The 20,540-nt window shown below is 41.4% G+C and overlaps 2 protein-coding genes across 2 annotated transcripts; one reads left to right on the forward strand and one right to left on the reverse strand.

The window, feature by feature from the left end:
• The first annotated feature begins 66 nt into the window (after window positions 1-66).
• On the forward strand, window positions 67-5,094 carry ppp1r8b (protein phosphatase 1, regulatory subunit 8b). Its single transcript, XM_028579982.1, has 7 exons — window positions 67-295; window positions 807-867; window positions 1,224-1,377; window positions 1,831-2,048; window positions 2,640-2,784; window positions 3,510-3,574; window positions 3,911-5,094. Exons 1-7 carry the CDS (start codon window positions 243-245, stop codon window positions 4,262-4,264), a joined length of 1,050 nt encoding a protein of 349 aa, XP_028435783.1. The 5' UTR covers window positions 67-242; the 3' UTR covers window positions 4,265-5,094.
• A 1,771-nt stretch (window positions 5,095-6,865) lies between these two features.
• Window positions 6,866-18,850, reverse strand: cyp4t8 (cytochrome P450, family 4, subfamily T, polypeptide 8). Its single transcript, XM_028579976.1, has 12 exons — window positions 18,265-18,850; window positions 17,748-17,892; window positions 17,556-17,600; window positions 17,328-17,455; window positions 17,020-17,144; window positions 16,728-16,882; window positions 16,423-16,529; window positions 13,780-13,970; window positions 13,500-13,633; window positions 9,325-9,389; window positions 8,906-8,988; window positions 6,866-7,376 (listed from the first exon to the last, which is right to left on the reverse strand). Exons 1-12 carry the CDS (start codon window positions 18,451-18,453, stop codon window positions 7,199-7,201), a joined length of 1,545 nt encoding a protein of 514 aa, XP_028435777.1. The 5' UTR covers window positions 18,454-18,850; the 3' UTR covers window positions 6,866-7,198.
• Between the last annotated feature and the right edge of the window lie 1,690 nt (window positions 18,851-20,540).

Consider the following 20,540-nt stretch of genomic DNA (forward strand, 5'->3'; position numbering starts at 1 on the left):
GATCGTGAGAAGAACAAAAGTTGTTCTTTACTGTAATTTTCTTCACTAAATGTTAGCACAGTGAGAGTATGATCATGATACTCAAGCCCAATTTCAATTGAAAGTATGGACATGATAGTTCAGTAAATAGATTTGGTGGTCTAGTTTTGATGTAATATGGTAGAATTGTAAGACTACAACTCCCAGTAACCCAAAATGACGTTTACCCAACATGCAGCTTGGCTATGAGAAGATAAGGCAAGATGGCGACTAAAATAATCAAAGAAAGTGCTCCTCCTTTTGATTGTCCAACATGGTGAGAAAATGCACATGCTGAAGTTGTAACTTGTTTCTTTGTAATGCAATACCAGATGCAAATGAGCAAAGAAGCATTCACTCGTTTATATAACTGATCTTTTACTGAGAGAGAAGCTTGCAGTTACTGTAGCTAACGTTAGCAGCCAAGCTAGCATGCTAGCTAACCCATTAACGCTGCCATTAACTTGGTGTAGGGTGGTGTTTTTTTTCTTTCTTTTTTTTAAGAAGATGCTACATGAACGGGCGTCCAATGATATAGAAAGGGCTTTTTAAAATGTCTTAGTCTTTGCCTTGGTCTGTGATAGCATTGCTCCTGCATGACGACCGCTATAAACGTTTCCATGAGCTAACGTTAGACACGTTATTAAATAATAAACCGTTAAGAATGACAAGAGAAACAAAGCTAGGATATTCATGTATTGCTTGTAATGATCAACGTTGCACAAATGGCCTTATTGTAGACTGTGTAAATGTTGAACATGTTCACCACACCAACTGTTTTCTTTCAGGGCAGGCAAGCCGCCCCAAGGACTACATCTAGACGTAATGAAGGGAGACAAACTGATGGAGGTAACCTAAAAATGTCTTACTTCAGGTCACGGGGGCCTTGCCATCAGCTTACTGTTGTTGTAAGCTCGTGTTACACCATGTAATGGATCACATTGTGGGTTGTAAGTTAGTTGAATGCACCAGATACGCGCCTGACAGTCCACTTTGTCCCAGATGTGTTGCACACTGGAATTTTCTATGGCTGCATGGCTACAAACGGTGCAAGAGCAGCATCAGCTCTGAGATTTAAGCTTTTCAGTGGGAAGTATCACTGTTAAGTTATGGCTCAGATGCACAGCGACATTTCAGACTGTTAACAGACAGTTTAAGCAGTTGTTTGAATGACCATGATTCACGGAAACTGTCTCTCGCTGTAGAAACTGATCATTGATGAAAAGAAGTACTACTTGTTTGGGAGGAACCCCGACTGGTGTGACTTCACCATCGACCATCAGTCATGCTCCCGTGTCCACGCTGCCCTGGTCTACCACAAACACCTGAAAAGGGTCTTTCTCATAGACCTCAACAGCAGTAAGACATCATTCACAATCACAGTCACACTTTATATTTGGAACCAGAGTCTGGAATGGTTTGGCTTACACATGCTCAGGGCTGAAAAACTAACACAACTGACCTGTAAAGATACTTTCTTTCTTTTTGTGATCGATCTGTCGTTGGCAATAAAAGGAATTAGCTATTTTAACTATTTTGATAATTGATTAACTGTTTAAGTAATTTTTCCAAGTAAAAATCCTAAACATCATCTGGTTCCAGCTTTGTTAAATTTGTATTTACTTTTTTTTTTTTTTTTTTTTTTTAAATACAATTTTCTGACATTTTATAGACAAATCAATGAATCACTGTGCAGCACATTGCATTGCCACCAGAAGTGAATCCTATTTGATTCAGTTTCACAAGAATGTAAACTATGAATAATCTGTCTTAACATAAGCAAACATCTTTGTTTGATTGTCACTGTATTAGCACACGGAACTTTCCTTGGACACATTCGTCTGGAGGCACACAAACCTCAGCAAGTTCCCATAGACTCTACAATATCATTTGGGGCCTCAACAAGGACCTACACCATCAGAGAGAAGCCTCAAACCCAAGGCCCCGCTGGCACAGGAGACAGTAAGACAGGAGAGGATGAGGAGCTGAAAGGACTGCTTGGGCTTCCAGAGGAAGAGACGGAGCTAGAGGTACATTTGTTTCTCGATAACGATATTCTCAAACATAAACTACATAGAAGAGAAAGAAAATTGCTGCGTCGTGTATCTTAATTATCACATTTTCTTGCCCACAGATAGCAGTTCTAGGTAGACTGCTAATAGACCATAGACTATAAAAAGAATGGACGTAGCGTCAGTGACGTCACCCACACCTGCCGCGCTAAGCTGATGCGAGCCATTCAGCAAAGTTTTGCCGGCGAGTAAACCGGGACCTTCGCAATGGCACCCTTCCATCTGCATGTACGGCAGTACACAGACGGAGCTGGTTGAAAACCGTCAAAACTTTCCGTTAAGTTACCAGCTAACGCTAGCTAAGCTAGCTTTGGTTGGCAAGGTGCTACCAAACGCTAAACAAGACACTTTTTAGGCAACCAACGCACAGTGAGAGGGTTAGTTTTATGACAAAAACAAAGACAACAGTCCAAAACAAGTCCACGGCTATTTGTATAATTCTACCTGCTATTATCCTGCTCAGTCTGGTTACTGTTGTGTTGTAAAGTAGTAATATCTTGATATCAATGCAACCACATTACACACTTTTTGTTTTCTGCATCCTGCCAGAATCTGACCGAGTTTAACACAGCTCACAACAAGCGCATCTCCCTACTGACCATTGAGGAGGGTAATCTGGAAATCCAGAGGCCTAAGAGGAAACGCAGGAATTCTAGGGTTACCTTCAATGAGGAGGACTCCATCATTAACCCAGGTACAACTCAGGGATACTAGGGATGTAACGGTATGAAAATTTAACCTCACGGTTAGAGTGACCAAAATTATCACTTTATCATTTTTTAAAAGTGTCTTCAATATGTTCAGAAAGCACTGATAGGCTTACCAAAGCTGAAATAGTTTCAGAAAGTGTAAGTGTTTATTATATTACAAAAATATAGGCAGTAGGCTGATTAATGTCCTGAGCGCTGTCATTGCCTCGTTCCGCCATGATTCCAACTTCAAGAAATGCACGTTGTAGGCTGCGCAGTGCGCCTGTGCGGCAACTTCAGGAGACTCAGATGAAGCTGGGAACACGCAGTTTCCACACCGTGATAATAATGACATTTTAAATGAAAACGGTAATTGTTATCGTCAACGTTTTTATCGTGGTTTACCGTTGACACCGGTAATCGTTTCATCCCTAAAGTAAACCCAAAGAACCACTCCTATCTAATAAACGACTCCCAAACAATTTTTTGTGGTTGATTACTCTCATTTTTAAATATTCATTTTGCTAATTCTTTTAAGATTCTTGTTTTGAAGTTTTACAGCAGAAAAGAACATTAGTTTAGAGGATTTGAGCTCAGCTAAGACTTTTACAGACAGTAAAAAGTATTAGCTAATTTGTTTTAATTTAATTAGAAGGGTTAATTTGAAGGAGTGATGGAGCTCAGAAATGCACTCCGCAATAAATTGTAACACTTGTATTATAATTTACAGAGGATATAGACCCCTCGGTGGGACGGTTCAGAAACATGGTGCAGACTGCTGTCATCCCCATCAAGGTAAGCTTTGGTTTGGTCATTTAATAATGCCTATTCCAGTTTATTCATTTAAGTTGACAAGTATTACTGTGTGTTGAGCACTTTAACAGTGCTACGTTTAAGCAAAAATAATAACTTATAACGTGTAGCTCCCTAGGTGAGCGTGGCACCAGTATTTTCAGAACGATTGGTTCAGATCTGTTTCAATCAAAAATAAGTAGTGCACTCATATAGTGTTGTATAACACCTTGATCACTTGCAGTGTGTTAGGTGTATGACCCGCAAATGTAGTAAATGTGTAACGTTAGGGCTACATGTGTAAGTTGTAGAGTAAACACTCTGTCATCCCTGCTGCAGAAACGAAGATCAGAGGGTCACAACACTCTGGGTCTTGATGAACTGACTTCAAAGCGCATCCACGGCTACAGTTTGGGCGGTGGTCTCTATGGGGACTTACCTCCCACCAGTCATGAGAACCAGCCAACGGGAGCTCCAGGAGGTGCTTCTATGCAGGGAGGGCTTCCTCTGCCCTTCCCTAATCCAGCACCAGAGGTGGACCTGGCCCCAGAGGCTCCCCAGCCCCCTGTCACACTCAACCCCACCCCTGTCACAGCCCCCTACCTACCAGAGACCCACAATGAGCCACGCAAAAAGAAGTATGCCAAAGAAGCATGGCCGGGCAAGAAACCCACCCCTTCACTACTCATCTAACCAGTTTCTTAAATCTGCTGACTCTCAGGTTGCCAGCAGATACATCAGGGACTGTGACATGGCAGAGGTGGCGTCATTAACTTCTCAATCTTCCTTTTTTTGTTTGTTTGTTGTGCTACTCATCATCATCACAAAAAGAACCATACCATTTCCTTGTGGTCTGTCACAAAATCCCATCTTCATTGCCAAGTTAGCAGTTGATTAGTTGGCCAGAACATGGCAGAAGATGATTAACGTAAATTTACAAGACTTGGCAGTCAGCATTTGAGCCTCAGTGGCAGTTAGATGTTTGTCTGTGAGTGACAGGCTACATGGATATGATGGTTCATGAGTTATGTTTTGGATGTAAAGTTTTTTTTCTACTAAACACGTTTCAACATTTTTTTTTTTTTCTCACTCCAGTGTTTTGATAATGCTGTTAAACAAATGGCAAAAAGTACTTTTCTATAAAATATTTTACTGTGAGAAGTCAGATAATCCAGACAGTAAGTTTCTATCAAAACAGAGAGCAGCTTTTTATTTTGAAAACCTATTGATACAATGTGAAACTTTTCCGTTACATGTATTAGACCAATATGACGTCAACTAAAGTGTTTTTTTTTTTGTTTTTTTTTGTCCAACAAGCCACTAGATGGCGACTTGTGCAAAATGGTTAAAGTTTTTAGTGAGGTTTGGCTGCAGACTTGCACGTCGTTGCTTAAGGCCTGTTGCGCTAACCTTAACCATGTCCAAAATCTATATGTGGCAACCCATTAAGTGGTGTTGCAAGCTTCTTGTTATGAATTTGGATTATTCTGCAGATAAAAGCCATTTGCCCTGTCCAAACAGTATGTTGATCATATTTGTCCATTGGCTTTTTCCAGTTTATTGAGTTTTAAATGGTTTGTTGCCCATTTTTTCCAGCATCAGTGTGCTATAAATACAAGGATTTTACAGTTTTCTACGTTGGTCATTGGACTGTTAAGTAGTAAAAGAATATAGCAGAATTGGAACTGCAGCACAGTAAGAAATACCAACTGCATAAATAAAAAAAAAAAAAAAAAAAGGTAGTAAAAACAGGTTTGGATTTAGTATGTATAATGGCGTTAATTTAGTTTACATGCAACAGAGTATAGTGCAGTTTATACAATACAAAACTTTTGCCCTTAACTGACTTGAGACATAGGAACTGTCTTTGCACAGTAGCGGAAAAAAACAGTTATGTCAAACTGGTGAAACACTATATCATTGGTTTATACACAGGGCTGGGTATAGTTTAAAACAATTACGATACCAGTACCAATACCAGTACCCAATTACTGATACCGATACCAAGAGAGTACTTAATTTGATACCTTTTTTTTCTGTACTTCATTTGATTATGTAAATGTAAGCATACAGTTGCGTTAAATGCCATTACCACTCCCCATCCACATGGTTTTTACACAAATACGTTTTTATAAGTGTACACACACACACTGTATGGGTTGTAGCTGCTGTGGCTGTGGGCCAGTCGCATGTTGCGAAAACCATACAAAAAAAATCCATTTTTTTTTTTCTAGATCCGGGTACAGAAAGGATCAAAGGCAGGTATCGTTTGACTGGAGACGTTTGGATACTACTTGGTACTGGGCTACCTTAAAGGTATCGCGTACCGATACCCAGCCCTCTCTATACAGAATGTACTCCAAGTGTAAAGGTCCCATGAAATGGTAGTCTTACTTTTTGGGGACGTTTTTGCTTTTATTCAAAGATGGACCGTAGACAGTTGACAAAAATTGAAGGGGTGACCTAATCGCACCCAAGACATTGTGGTCACAGTATATGGTATGCATCTTAACCACAAGGCTGCCAAGACACCTCTTTGTAATTCCCTTTGAAAGAGGTTGTTGTGGGGACATTAGACCGTAAGCTATCAATCTTACTGTAAACAAAGAGGCTAGTAGTTCTGGTAAGAAAGGCAGGTAGAGTTGGATCAAACATGCAGAAAGATCAGATGGCCTTAATGGTTGGACTTTTTAAGTTCTCCTTTGGTACAGCATGAGGTCACCACTAAAGATGTACGTTTTTTTTTTTTGTTTTGTTAGGAAGTTCAAGTGGCCATTTCATGGGATTTTATAATAAGTGAACGGTTGGAGATCAGAGATCAACAAAAGAAGTGTTTCACTTTTAAAAACTGTGCTAGTGACTTTTTTTGTCCTTGTGGGAGTGTGGATTTTGTAATCATAGGACTGTAAATAAAAAATGAATTACTTTTGACTTATAACTTTCTGCAGTGTTTTCAGCTGTGATTAATTAATGTTGCATTGCAATTGCTCTGATATTAACTGCCTGTATTCCATGAAAGGTCCTCTAAAGGCAAGTACATGGATTGCTTATAAGCAAACAGCATAGGCAAGGAGTTGTATTTGTACAGCACATTTCAGCAACAGAGAAATTCGTAGACCAAGCACAAAGGTGATCCAGTGTACTGTGTCTATTGTATATACCTTTTGGAGACTTTATTCTGAAAGTAAACTTTGACCAGATACTTCAGGAGTACTTTAGACCTTTAAATGACTTGATGCATCCTAGAAAAAATCACTTTCATAACAGGCAATAACATAGAGGCAGTAAACTGTGTTAATGTGTAAGTACGGTTTATAGAAATTATGGAACTTTGACAATACTGAACAAAGACTAGTGTGTAAAAGTTCACACCACCTTTTTCATGAACACAAAAAAGGCAGACAAAAATGTTAATGGGCTCTATTAAAATGCTCAGGTTTGACCTGGTCTTAACAGCCATCAACCACTACTAAAACAGAACCACTAAATATAGTTGATAATGCATTTACAAATAAACGAAATATCACTGATATAGGTCATATTCCCTTTTCACATATAAAGTGCAACACTCAAATTGTTTGTGTGAGAAAATTATTCTAAAATACAAATGCAACTTCTTATTTCCCTTTACTCCTGTGGGTCTACAGGTTGGATCTTGATGTGGATGCCATTGAGTGAGCGAAGCACCAGTCTAGGAATTAACATGGGTTTGTGAGCGGGGTCCTCTATCAGCTGGTATCGCTTCAGTGTCAGGGCGGTTGCCACTTTCAGCTCATTCATGGCAAAGGTCTGACCAATGCAGTTTCTGAGTGAGGAAAACAGCAACAACTTGAGAATTATGATGATAAATTAAATGCTTTTTAAGCAATAACACAAGATGACAGAATGAGAGCAGTGCCTTTCACCCTTTTCGCAAAGAAAGGTTGTTTTATGGTCAAGGAAATCAAATCAACAGTCACTACCAAAATTATAATATATATATATTTTTTATGTGGACATAATATTAGAGTAGTGTGGACAAGTTATGGCAATAGCCCTGCAGTGTGGATATGATGAAGCTGTGGTGGAAGATTTCCTATGAAGCAGCAGCGTTTAGAAATATCAATGATCAAATGAAAATGAATAAAGACTGTTTGAGAATTAAACCAAAGGTTGGTCTTTGAGTATTTATTCACATTTGCAAATGGAGAAAACACAGTTTCAAAGGTACACGCAGCACAACTGAAAATGTCTTTCCCCACTAGAAACCTAAAAATCAAAACATCTTATAGTGAAGAAACTCCATTAAGCCACCCCTCTTCAAATATCTTTAGCATGCTGCCACTTTTCTAAAAAATACCATAGACAGTCAGATGATTTTACAACCTTCCATTCTGCTCCTGTGTCTCCTACATTAGACTAAACACCTGCTTATCTCAGGAGACAGAAAGAGATACGGTTCACACAGTGTTATAGCCTTCTTCACTTTATCTGCGAGAAATAAACAAATGAGGAGCTGCAATTTCTTTAGCGAAAATAACTTATGCTATTGCTCACAGTCTACAAGGCCAGCTCTCTCACTGGTGCCTTTAAGTCTACAGGAAGGAACATCCTGTAGACTTAAAGGATTATGTGGAGGTTTAAAACAATCTTTAAACAAATGGTCAATATCATTAAACAAATGGTTAAAATAAAATTTGCCACCACAAAGCTCATGATGATTTGATGATGTTTTTTTTGGTTTTAAAGTGTTTTTTTTTCTGTTAGGCATTTGTTTTCACAATTTGTAATTTTTTTACTTAATTAAGTGATATTTGCAATGTGTGCAACTGCTGAATTAGAAGGTTTAAAGTTTTTTTGGGTTCATAAATCCCAGTATGTTTAACTAGTGCAATTTCTTTCTGTTGGTAACAAGAATTGTTAACTAAAATCCAAAGACTTACATGAAGTATTTCATTTCGGGGTTTCTGCACTGTTGTAAATGGGATTAATTGCAACAGAAACGCAGCGGGCCTGCGGCGAAAAGTTGAGATCGACTCAACTTTTGGAGAAACGCAATCATGCAACCGGAGATCAGACTTGTCGGTGTGTTTTGAGCTATTGTTTGAGGCGGTGTGCAAATTGCTTTAACGACAAAGCACTCGCTATGTCTCGCTCCTCTCTTTTTCTTTCTCTCTCTCCTGTGAAACAAAGCTGCCTTCAAGTGTGGTCAAAAACGTCCAGATCTATAATAGCGATCTGTTAAATATAAAGTCTACTTGTGCTACATTGCGGACTACAAAAAAACAGGACTTTTTTTTTTGGTGTAAATGCAACCTTAGTGAGCCAGTCACATGGTATCAGGTGAGGACAAACCTTGGCCCAGCAGAGAAGGGCACGAATGCATGAGGGGACCTTGTGGAAACATTCTCTGGTAGGAAACGCAGTGGGTCAAAGACCTGTGTTGAAACAAGATGAAAAAGAATATAACAATTTAGAGTTTGATAGAGTTTGAGTGAATAACCTGCAGCTCCTAGGGGTCTAGTTTGTGATATGCTGACATCTGGAACCAGAGGACTGTAAGGTTTGCATTCATTGTGCACCAATTTGATAATTGTCACTTGTATTATTTGAGCCATTTGGTGTAGAAGCAGTATGCTGGGCCACCACAGCAAACAGGGATCATACGTTTACTTTTACCATTGATTCTATTAATCATGTACACCATGTAGTGAGTGAGCACAGGTGAGCTTTCACTTGACAAAGATTTGCTCAGAATGATCATCTTGACTTACATTAGGGTTTTCCCAGACAGCTGCATTCCTGTGAATCCCATACACACTCGTTCCAATTAGACTTCCTACAAATAAGAATGAAAAAAAGGTGTATTTTGGTTTAGGATTGTGCAATGACTGTACAACAAAGTGTATGAATACAAATAGACAAACATGTAATATATTTAGGTGTGACACACATTATTGCAAACCTGCTACTACCATTTAAAATGTAGGTTAAAGGGTTAACGTGCTGTATGTTGTGCAAGGCTGACATTGTAAAACGAAAATAAGGCCAAAAGTCCATAATGGAAAATCAACAGGAGACAAAACCATTACAGGTTCATATTTTATCTTTTTCCAGAGGGGGTAAAAGTTAGTCCCTCCAGGGATCGCAACAATTCACGCAAATTCAACCAATCACCGTGAATTTGGTGCAACTCGCAATTTTGACCATCACCGCAACTTTTCCGCAAATTTGACCAATAACCGGAGTTTCCCACGACTTCAACCAATCCCAGCAGTCCCACGTGCCTGACTTTGTATCAGTGTGAGAGAGCCTCTGACCAAGCGGGTGTGAGAACGGGTTGATGTAACACACGCACGTCGCCAAATTAATTTCCTTGTTTCTGATATGAAGACGAGACGCGTGTGACTCGAACATCTCACATTGACCAACAAAACCTACAGCGGAAGACCATGCGAAACATTTCAGACCGTCCTGCCAACCTGTATACATTTTAACATCCACTTAAGCTGTAAGATTTTTTCACTCTAAAGTCGCTGAAAGCTGCTGCTGTTTCAATTCTGTCGTCTCTCTGCAGAAGGCGGGGCTGCTGCTCAGTCCCCCCCCGCAACTGACGCACACACACACACAAACACACACGGTGGATGCAGGAAAAACTGGAGATGAGACGCAATGTAAAGATCAACAACTGACACATATGTTCAAATTTGATTAATTCAATAAATTACTATTTTTTGTCTTAAATCCACCAGCCATTTTCATATTATACAAACATTTGCACACATGGGTGGCAGTGAAGGTCAGGGGCCTCGACGGACCAGACCCGGGCGGCAGACGCTGGCTCTGGGGACGTGGAACGTCACCTCTGTGGGGGAAGGAGCCGGAACTGGTGCGGGAGGTGGAGCGCTACGGTTAGATCTGGTGGGGCTTACCTCACGCACAGTCTCGGTTCTGGAACCATACTCCTGGATAGGGGTTGGACTCTTTTCTTCTCCGGAGTTGCCCAGGGTGTGAGGCGCCGGGCGGGTGTGGGGATACTCACAAGCCCCGGCTGGGCGCTGTGTTGGAGTTTACCCGGTGGACGAGAGGGTCGCCTCCCACGCCTGCGGGTTGTGGGGGGGAAAACTCTGACTGTTGTTTGTGCATATGCACCAAACAGGAGTTCGGAGTATTCGGCCTTCTTGAGACCTTGACTGGAGTCCTGCATGGGGCTCCAGTGGGGGACTCCATTGTTATGCTGGGGACTTCACGCACACGTGGGCAATGATGGAGACACCTGGAGGCGTGATTGGGAGGAGGCGGCCTCCTGATCTAAACCAGAGTGGTTGTTTGTTGTTGGACTTCTGTGCTAGTCATGGATTGTCTATAACGAACACCATGTTCGAACATAGGGATGCTCATAAGTGTACCTGGTACCAGAGCACCCTAGGCCAAGGTCAATGATCGATTTCATAATTGTTTCATCTGATCTGAGGCCATGTTTTGGACACTCGGGTGAAGAGAGGGGCAGAGCTGTCAACCGATCACCATCTGGTGGTGAGTTGGGTCAGGGGGTGGGGAAGACTCTGGACAGACCTGGTAAGCCCAAACGTGTAGTGCGGGTAAATTGGGAACGTCTGGAGGAGGCCCTGTCCGACAGACTTTCAACTCACACCTCCGGGCGGAGCTTTTCGTGCATCCCTGTGGAGGCTGGGGGCATTGAACCCAGTGGACAATGTTCAAAGTTTCCATTGCTGAACTTTGCGAGGAGCTGTGGTCTTAGGATCTTAGGTGCCTCAAGGGGCGGTAACCCACGAACACCGTGGTGGACACCAGTGGTCAGGGAAGCCGTCCGACTGAAGAAGGAGTCCTTCCGGGATATGTTATCTCGGAGGACTCGGAGGCAACCGGAAAAGGGCTGCAGCCTCTGCCGTGAAAGAGGCAAAGCAGCGGGTGTGGGAGAAGTTTGGAGAAGACATGGAGAAGGACTTTCGGTCGGCACCAAAGTGTTTCTGGAAAACTGTTCGCCACCTCAGGAGGGGAGCGGGGAACCATCCAAGCTGTGTACAGTAAGGATGGGACACTGTTGACCTCCACTGAGGAGGTAATAGGGCGGTGGAGGGAGCACTTTGAGGAACTCCTGAATCCGACTAATCGCCCTCTATGTTAGAGGCAGAGCTGGAGGATAACGGGGATTGTCGTCGATTTCCCAGGCGGAAGTCACTGAAGTCAAACAACTACACAGTGGCAAAGCCCCGGGATTGATGAGATCCGTCCAGAAATGCTCAAGGCTCTGGGTGTGGAGGGGTTGTCCTGGTTGACACGCCTCTTCAACATTGCGTGGAAGTCTCGGTGCCAAAGGAGTGGCAGACTGGGGTGGTGGTTCCTCTTTTTAAAAGGGGACCAGAGGGTGTGTGCCAATTATAGGGGTATCACACTTCTCAGCCTCCCTGGTAAAGTCTACTCCAAGGTGCTGGAAAGGAGGGTTCGGCCGATAGTCCCTCGGGTTGAGGAGGAACAATGCGGATTCCGGCCCTGGTCGTGGAACAACGGACCAGCTCTTCACTCTCGCAAGGATCCTGGAGGGAGCCTGGGAGTATGCCCAACCGGTCTACATGTGTTTTGTGGATTTGGAGAAGGCGATGACCGGGTCCCCGGGAGATACTGTGGGAAGTATGGGGTGAGGGGGTCTCTTTCAGGGCCATCCAATCTCTGTATGACCAAAGTGAGAGCTGTGTCCGGGTTCTCGGTAGTAAGTCGGACTCGTTTCAGGTGAGGGTTGGCCTCCGCCAGGGCTGCGCTTTGTCACCAATCCTGTTTGTAATATTTATGGACAGGATATCGAGGCGTAGTCGGGTGGGGAGGGGTTGCAGTTTGGTGGGCTGGGGATCTCATCGCTGCTCTTTGCAGATGATGTGGTCCTGATGGCATCATCGGCCTGCGACCTTCAGCACTCACTGGATCGGTTCGCAACCGAGTGTCAAGCGGTTGGGATGAGGATCAGCACCTCTAAATCGGAGGCCATGGTTCTCAGCAGGAAACCGATGGAATGCCTTCTCCAGGTAGGGGAATGAGTCCTTACCCCAAGTGAAGGAGTTCAAGTACCTTGGGGTTTTGTTCGCGAGTGAGGGGACAATGGAGCGGGAGATTGGTCGGAGAATCGGGCGCAGCGGGTGCGGTATTGCATTCAATCTATCGCACCGCCAGACGAAAAAGAGAGCTGAGCCAGAAGGCAAAGCTCTCGATCTACCGGTCAGTTTGTTCCTAAATGGTCATGAAGGCTGGGTCATGACCGAAAGAACGAGATCCAGGGTACAAGCGACGAAATGGGTTTCCTCAGGAGGGTGGCTGGCGTCTCCCTTAGAGATAGGGTGAGAAGCTCAGTCATCCGTGAGGAGCTCGAGAAAAAAGGAGCCAGTTGAGGTGGTTCGGGCATCTGGTAAGGATGCCCCTGGGCGCCTCCCTAGGGAGGTGTTCCAGGCACGTCCAGCTGGGAGGAGGCCTCGGGAAGACCCAGGACTAGGTGGAGGGATTATATCTCCAACCTGGCCTGGGAACGCCTCAGGATCCCCAGTCGGAGCTGGTTAATGTTGCTCGGGAAAGGGAAGTTTGGGGTCCCCTGTTGGAGCTGCTCCCCGCGACCCAAAACGGATAAACGAAGATGGATGGATGGATGGACAAACATTTGCAGCTTCCTGAGCCTTTTTGGTAAGGTTAATAGGGAAACTCAGCCCAAAGTAATTTTATTCTCCCCAAAACAAGTTTTCCTTTTTATTTTTAAAGAACTACACAAAAAAAAAATACAAAAGACATCGCAACTTTTTACAAAAGCTCCCGCAAAATCAGGCATTTTGGGCTGGAACAATCTATAAAAAAAAGGCTGTGAAATCCCAGAGGGACTATATTATGTATGTATGTAACAGTATGCGGTTTTACCTATATGAACTTTCCAAGAACATTGACAACTTACCTTTTGGCAAAGTCCTTCCATCAAAAAATGTCATGGGTTTGGTGATCTTTCTGGACATTCCTGGTACAGGAGGGTAAAGGCGGAGGGATTCTTTGATGCACATCGTTGTGTATGGAATTTTACTGAGATCGTCCCTTAAAATAAGACAGGCATGCAGTTAGTTAGTTGTCAATATTGTCCACATAGCGACAGCCTAAAGCTCACCTAATCCAGCTGTTGTGACACAGCGTGGAACTGAGTTTTCATTGCATATGGCTATGTTTTCAACGTATAAGCCTACCACTCCATGGTGTCCTTCCCATCCAGGGCTTGAATGATCTCCTCCCTGCAAATCTTCTGGTGTTCTGGGTGGCAGGCCAGAGCGTAGAAGATAAAAGAAATGCCACTGGCTGTGGTGTCATGGCCCTCAAACATGAAGGTGTCCACTTCTGCTCGTAGATCTTCATCCGACAGACCCTGCTGCTTCTCATCCTGATAAATAAAAGACAAAAATATAAGAAAACAAATGAGAATTAAAATATACTAAAACAAATACTATAGTTTACAATAAACCCACAATAAAAGAGCATATACAATTCAAAGATAAAGGATAATTGCAGTCTCGTTAGTGCTGAGTATTGGAAAGCAAGGCAACTTAAATAAAGTTAGTTATAGCACATTTCAGCAACAAGGCAATTCAAAGTGATTTACATGAAACACCAAAAGCAGCGAGACAAAGAACCATAATAAGAACCACTACAGAAATACATTTAAATACAATTAAAAGTCAAAGAGCAAGAGAATAGAAAACACTAAAATGAAATAAGCATAAGGCATAACATACAAGAATAAAAGTTGAAGTGTAGTGTAAGCGTCAAACAGAAAAGTCTTCAGCCTTGAATTAAAAGAACTGAGAGTGGCAGCGGACCTGCTGTTCGCTGGGAGTTTGTTCCAGATATGTGGTGCATAAAAAGTGAATTCTGCTTTTCCATATTTAGTTTTGGCTCTGGGGACAGAAAGCAGACGACCTGAGAGGGTTGATGGTCTGAAGGGTTCATAGAGTAGGAGAAGATAAGAAATGTTTTTTTGGCCATAAACCATGCAATGCTTTATAAAGCTACATTTTTGCCACCTGTGTTCAGCTTTAAGACACTCTTAAGTGTGGCTTTTCTCCAGTGAGATCTTTTCTTACCAAAGACAGCCTTCACCTTAGTGGTTGCAATGGCATCAATAACATTTGTAGGATTGAAATGATCTTCGAGTTCATTGACTGAGACCCAAAAGAGGGCAGGTGTGGGGGAAAAGAGAGAAGAAGAAAAGAAAAGAAAAGCTGAATGAATGTTTCACTGGTGTTTTCAGTGATATAGCATTTTGTTATTACCTCTGTTTGAACAGGTGTATGCCCCGAGATAGTACTGTGATAGTAAACACAGGAATGATCAGATCAGAGCAACATAAGTCATATAACCTCGGTCACGGAGATAGCACGTCTGTTGGCTCCTTCATCAGGTCAAAGGGGAGTTAGGCAGTCTAGTGTGTGTGGACAGTGGAGATTAATTAACATAATCTTAGGTACTATTGGGTGGAAAGCAGCAATGGTACTAATAAAACAAATAAGTCATCTTATCCCACCTCTCACCCAGTTACAGAGGTGGTATTGGTAACCTTTTGTGTCTCACTGAGAATATTAGCATTACAGAAATTGATAGAAATCAGTTCTATCAGTATATTTTCTAAAGGTTTCCCATCATTTAGATGGAAACATCCCTATGGTCAGCCTACTGCATGGGTAGGAATGACTTAATGCCATGGTGTGAAAGCTATTTCTCTAGCCAAATCAGGACAAGATAATCTTAGAGTGTGTGTTCAGACAGAGCGAGGCACACTGCACTGCTTTTCTTGTTGAAGACGCCCCAATCAGACCAGTTGTGTTCTTGCTAGGAAACCATTGAATTACTCATCTTCAGCTAACTGTTGTTATGAAGTTGAAGGAACTCGAGGCATTCAGGGCACTCTGGCAAAAAAACGCGAGGTGCTCAGCAATGCAAAAGCAGCGAGCAAAACGCTTCACTCTGAATGAAAAGAATTACAAAAAGCTGCCCCAGGCTGCTAAAACGCGCTCTGTCTGATTGGGGCATTTCTCTACCTCTACAGTGACTGATATCTTTGGTAAGAAGCCAGCTGGTAGAGCACTACATAAATTATAAGCCAAGTCAGGCACTGGCAGCTCAGGGATGTTTACAGCAAACAGAAGTCTTGTACAGCCAACATTGTCCTATATTAATTTGAATATTGTCTGAAACGCCTGACCATTGATATGCTGAACATGAGGAGGTTTATGCAGAAGCCTTCTGTGTTTCCTTTGCACTGGGATTTTGCTACATGCAGGTGATATTTGCACATAATGCCAAGCCATTGCCTATATGTCAGATTTAACATGACTTATTGTTTTTTTATTGTATTCCTGTGTCGTTGTTTGGTAACACTTTACTTGAAGGTATCTACATAAGAGTCATGACACATGAACTCTAACCCTAACCATAACTTGTCATGACAAAAGCCGAATGACACTTACTAAAAGAAGCGTTATGTCATAAACGTTTATGACTTGTTTATAATGTTTATGACACATTCATGACAGTGTCATGTCACTCTTATGTAGATACCTTCAAGTAAAGTGTTACCCATTGTTTTTATTGTTTCACAGTGCTCTTTCTTCTTCTTTTTTTTTATTATTCTACACATTTGTGTGGTTGTCCTTAAAGTCTTATTTGTTAGTTTTAAACCTTGACTGAACATCAAACTTTCCTCTAGTTACTTTGAACTTAAAATGATGTATGCCTTAATGTTTTGGTTTTTGTTAAGTTTGATTTCTGCTACTTTAAGGCAAAAGGGAGAATGTCTAATTTTCTAAATTCAGTAGTTTGGAGATGATGTAACATACTCTTGCTAAGAGAAGGATGTCCAGAAAGTCCAAGTTCCTCCTGGCCTGTACCCGGTCCAGCTCCTTCTCCTCCTTGAGTGCTTCTTTCCTCTTTCTTATGACTTCCTCTTCAAAAGACAAAATAGTGAATGACTATTTGCAGACTAACTCTTTAAATACAGCAACATGCAAAATAGATCAACCACATATACCCAAAGCTTAATTTATGGGTATGCTATATTGCAAATTGATAAACCCGGTATAATTAATATTTGCCAATTGTTTTGGCAGATTGTCATTAATTTAATTATGTGTGAAGATCTTACCTGTATGACTGCAAGCCACTTTGCGTACTTTTCTGTATCTAAAGCCATGTGGGCTGAGGTAGAAAATAAGATCATTGTGGTATGGAAACGTCCTGAACCGCAGGTTAATCAGATCACTGAGCTCATACACTGCTTTGATGTATGCATTTGTTCCACTGCAATGAGAACATAGGCAAACATGTAAAGATCAATTTCCTCCACTTAGGATTCAAACAGCTGAATCAGTAAACAACTGAGCACATAGAGTAGACCTGAATTTGTAAATGGCGGGAAAAGGTTTGTATGGACTCACCTCTCGGTCTGACAGTTACTGTTGTCGCTGAAGGCACATTTCAAGATGCTGTCTAGTGTCATAAGGCTCACGTGATTAAACAATTCAAAGGACTCATTGGTGTTTGCATAACTTTCCCATTTGTCCTGGAAACAGTATGAGAACAGATGTGACATCTCTGCAGGAGATGGAGAAAACTCCAACACACTTATTAGCTCAACCATCTTTGACATTTGTCATGTAGACAGCCCAAGCCGATACTTTTTTAACATTACTTTGTTTACTTATTACGAATTGTGATTTACACAACTAAACTGTCATTTACATACCAGCATAGTTTTTGCAGAGTCTGACACCAGTTTTATGTATGGTTTCAAAACATCATAATGGAAACCTGGGGTCAAGAGCCTTCTGTGCCGAAACCACTTCTGACCTTTTGACACTAATAAGCCTTCGCCTGAAGACAGTGACAGACAGAATGTGTGTCAGTGAGTAAAGCAACAACATCTCTGTAATGAACCAAAGTATGCTGTGGGAGAAAGGCAAAGCAGTCTTACCAATCCATGACTCCATAAACCTATATGACAAATCATCTTTTGGCTCTGTTAGGAAACAAACAAATTCAAAATCCTGCAACATTGACCTTTGGTCCCTGTAGGAGATTATAAAAAAGCACTGAACTGATATAACATTGTTATAATGGTGTAGTATCATTTTAGTAAAGATAAAAAAAAAAATTGCTCACAAACCTGTTGATGTCAGTATCGTTTTCACATAATCCGGATGGTGAATGTTAATGAAACAGACAAAGGGTCCAAACCACAATGGGAAAGCATAAGGATACTTTTGTCCCCATTTCACAAACTTCTCTAAGTCTGTCCCATCTTGTTTAAACTGAAAGAAGAAGAATTAAAACATAGGAAGCGTATTAAATGTATGTGTATATATAAAATAAGATTACCAGCCAAATACAATCTGGAAACTCAAAAGTTGTCCCTTTTATTGGCTTATTATAAAATTAGATTTTTTCTTTTCTATTTTTCATTTACTGTATTATCCCCAAGGAGAAACTGTGTTTGGGCAATGGTGCTACATACAGCTGCAATCAACAGCAATCCAATGCAAGCTATGAGGCCTTGATAAATGATTCAATTATAGCCTACTTACAACCCTTATTCCAACTTTCAAAACCCTTTTCTCTTCATTTTTTTCAGGTGCACAAAGTTGCAGAGGGTGCAACGTTAACCTCACTCATGGCTGAATTACCTCCTTCACGTGTCCAAAAAGCCAGTGTGCAGGTGGTCCTGGAAAAGTTTCAATGTTTCGAAACGCATCCCTTCTTTCGGCGAGCAACATTGTTAATTTGACGACGGCAACAAGACAAAGTAGAGCAAACAAGTGGTGCATTTGAGGCCATCCCAACTGAAATGTCACGGAAGCTTCTGTTGACTCCATTCCGGTTGATGTCTCGCTGGAGTGGAGGATGAGAAAACCCAAGTGAGGTGCAAAACAAACTGGAAAGTATATGCGCAGATAAACGCTTGGTCGCTGCTGTTCATAGGAGCAATACGTCGACGCGGCCGCCTTATTGGGACGGAGTAGCAGTGCCTCCTCCTTATGTAGGCTAGGCTATGTCAATAGAGGTAGGTCTGTTACAAATGCCAGACATGTAGGCTATTTGAGACAGGCTTGGTTAAATAAAAATTACGTAGTGATATTCTCCGTTTTTGGTTTCTGAATCCAAAAACGAAAAACGACTAAACCAAATTCAATTATTCCACTAAGCTTCCATGCTAGCTCTTAAGCCGGACAGAGTTGTCCCTCATCTGGCGATAGAAACCCTGCTTTCCCGGTTCCGTTGGCTCAGAGCTCCACAGCCACAGCCCAGTTACAAATTAGTTTTGCACCAAATGCATCGCAAGAAGTTTTGCAAAAGTCGAGGCGCAGATGAGCACATATGTGAAGTTGCAGTGACAGATTCGAGAGGTTGTAATCACTGAGTTGTGGTTGTGATGGAAAATGAACCTGAGTAAAAAAAAAATAAAGTACACGAGTAAATGTTGCATTACAAGTTTGCAGCTGTCATTGTGTTCATGCAAATATCAATCTACACATTTGTGAATATTTTTTCTGTGACTTCAAATCAAATCAGATCACGTGTGTGAATATTTTTTACAAGTGCAAATTTTAACATACAAGTTCAGATTTTTTGTTCTGCAAATTCTCACATTGTATTCTACAAGCTCTCACCTTTTGCACCGATAGTAACCTTCATACACTGGTAGAAAGGGGGAACAGTTTGGTCCATTACGTTGGAAACCACATTAAATATTAATTTAATTATATAATATAGCCTAGTGCTAACAGTAAAAACTCTGCACACACAATAAGTTTTAGGTTAACTATTACGAACTGTATTGAACCAAACAATGCATGCGCTCATTAAACGTGACTGGTGATGTGTACGTGGATAGGCACGATATTAAATCACTACTTTTGCTAACCTATTTATTTCGGTCCAGGTTTATATAAGCCTATTTATTGATTGTTTTTTTTTTTATTCTAACGTTACTCTGGTATAACGTTGGTGCTGCATATTATGACCGTTCTAAAAGCTTGGATTTTATTTTTATAGGCTTTATTTATTATTACTTCCGGGTCACGTGGCCAGCCTGTCTTTCTTTTAATGTAGATATTCAGACGGAGAAATAAAAAAAGGAATTTCAAAAAACCAAAATCGGACCGTTATTTGAATTTGGTTTAGTCGTTTTTCGTTTTTGGATTCAGAAACCAAAAACGGAGAACGGCTCTCTCTCTTTGTTTTTTCGCCTGAAGAAACGCATCTCGATCACTTTGGCTGCGTTTCAATAGTGGTTCAACATGGCCTCGTTCACTTGCCCTAAGCACTTGCCCTCGGAAGGAATCCCCGCCGCCAGCTGAAGTGGCTTTCCAATTGTCTGAAAAACGGAAGTAACCTTGGTGGGCTCGACCCTCAGAGAGCTGAGGGAGCGGATGAACAACCATGGTCACTCCAGAGGTGGATGTCACCCACAATGCACCCACAGTTATGCATTTGGTGCAAGAAAATACATCCATGGTTAGGTGGCAGTAATGTACAACCGCTAAAACTTCTGTTGCTTGCCACCAAAGGAGAAGATGAATAAATCATTTTTAACTTTTTAGATTCCTCACTGTTAGCTTAATATTTTACTGAAACATGTATAACTGATGTCAATTAATATTTACTTCATACGTTTATTTACTAGATAATTGTATGTGTGATTTCTTCATTTACAACATTATCTGTGAAAGCACTGAGGAAATTCTGTTTTTGCGAGATGTAAGCATTAATATGATTAATCATGATACATGATCACACATTTCTAAATCTGAAACTCATGCAGCTGATTACCAAGCCTCATTGAAATGAGTCTGCAGGTATTTATGATGTGTAAAAAGCAGTATAATAATACTTTTTATAAATAATATTTGCATTGCGCCTTTCATACAAGAAATAGACCTTCTGTACAGTAATGAAATTG

The sequence above is a fragment of the Perca flavescens genome, chromosome 6, assembly GCF_004354835.1.
Source record: "Perca flavescens isolate YP-PL-M2 chromosome 6, PFLA_1.0, whole genome shotgun sequence".
NCBI lineage: Eukaryota > Metazoa > Chordata > Actinopteri > Perciformes > Percidae > Perca > Perca flavescens.

Bases quoted from the DNA above. Each gene is read 5' to 3' on its own strand.
- cyp4t8 (XM_028579976.1), bottom strand. From the start codon at position 18,453: ATGGAGTCAACAGAAGCTTCCGTGACATTTCAGTTGGGATGGCCTCAA. The intron at 13,971-16,422 runs GTATGTTACATC...TTTATTTATCAG, and splicing joins ACATCCTTCTCTTAGCAAGA to GATGAGAAGCAGCAGGGTCT. The intron at 9,390-13,499 runs GTAAGTTGTCAA...TCTTATTTGTAG, and splicing joins TGGAAGGACTTTGCCAAAAG to GAAGTCTAATTGGAACGAGT.
- ppp1r8b (XM_028579982.1), top strand. From the start codon at position 243: ATGGCGACTAAAATAATCAAAGAAAGTGCTCCTCCTTTTGATTGTCCA. The intron at 296-806 runs GTGAGAAAATGC...GTTTTCTTTCAG, and splicing joins CCTTTTGATTGTCCAACATG to GGCAGGCAAGCCGCCCCAAG. The intron at 1,378-1,830 runs GTAAGACATCAT...TCACTGTATTAG, and splicing joins TCTCATAGACCTCAACAGCA to CACACGGAACTTTCCTTGGA.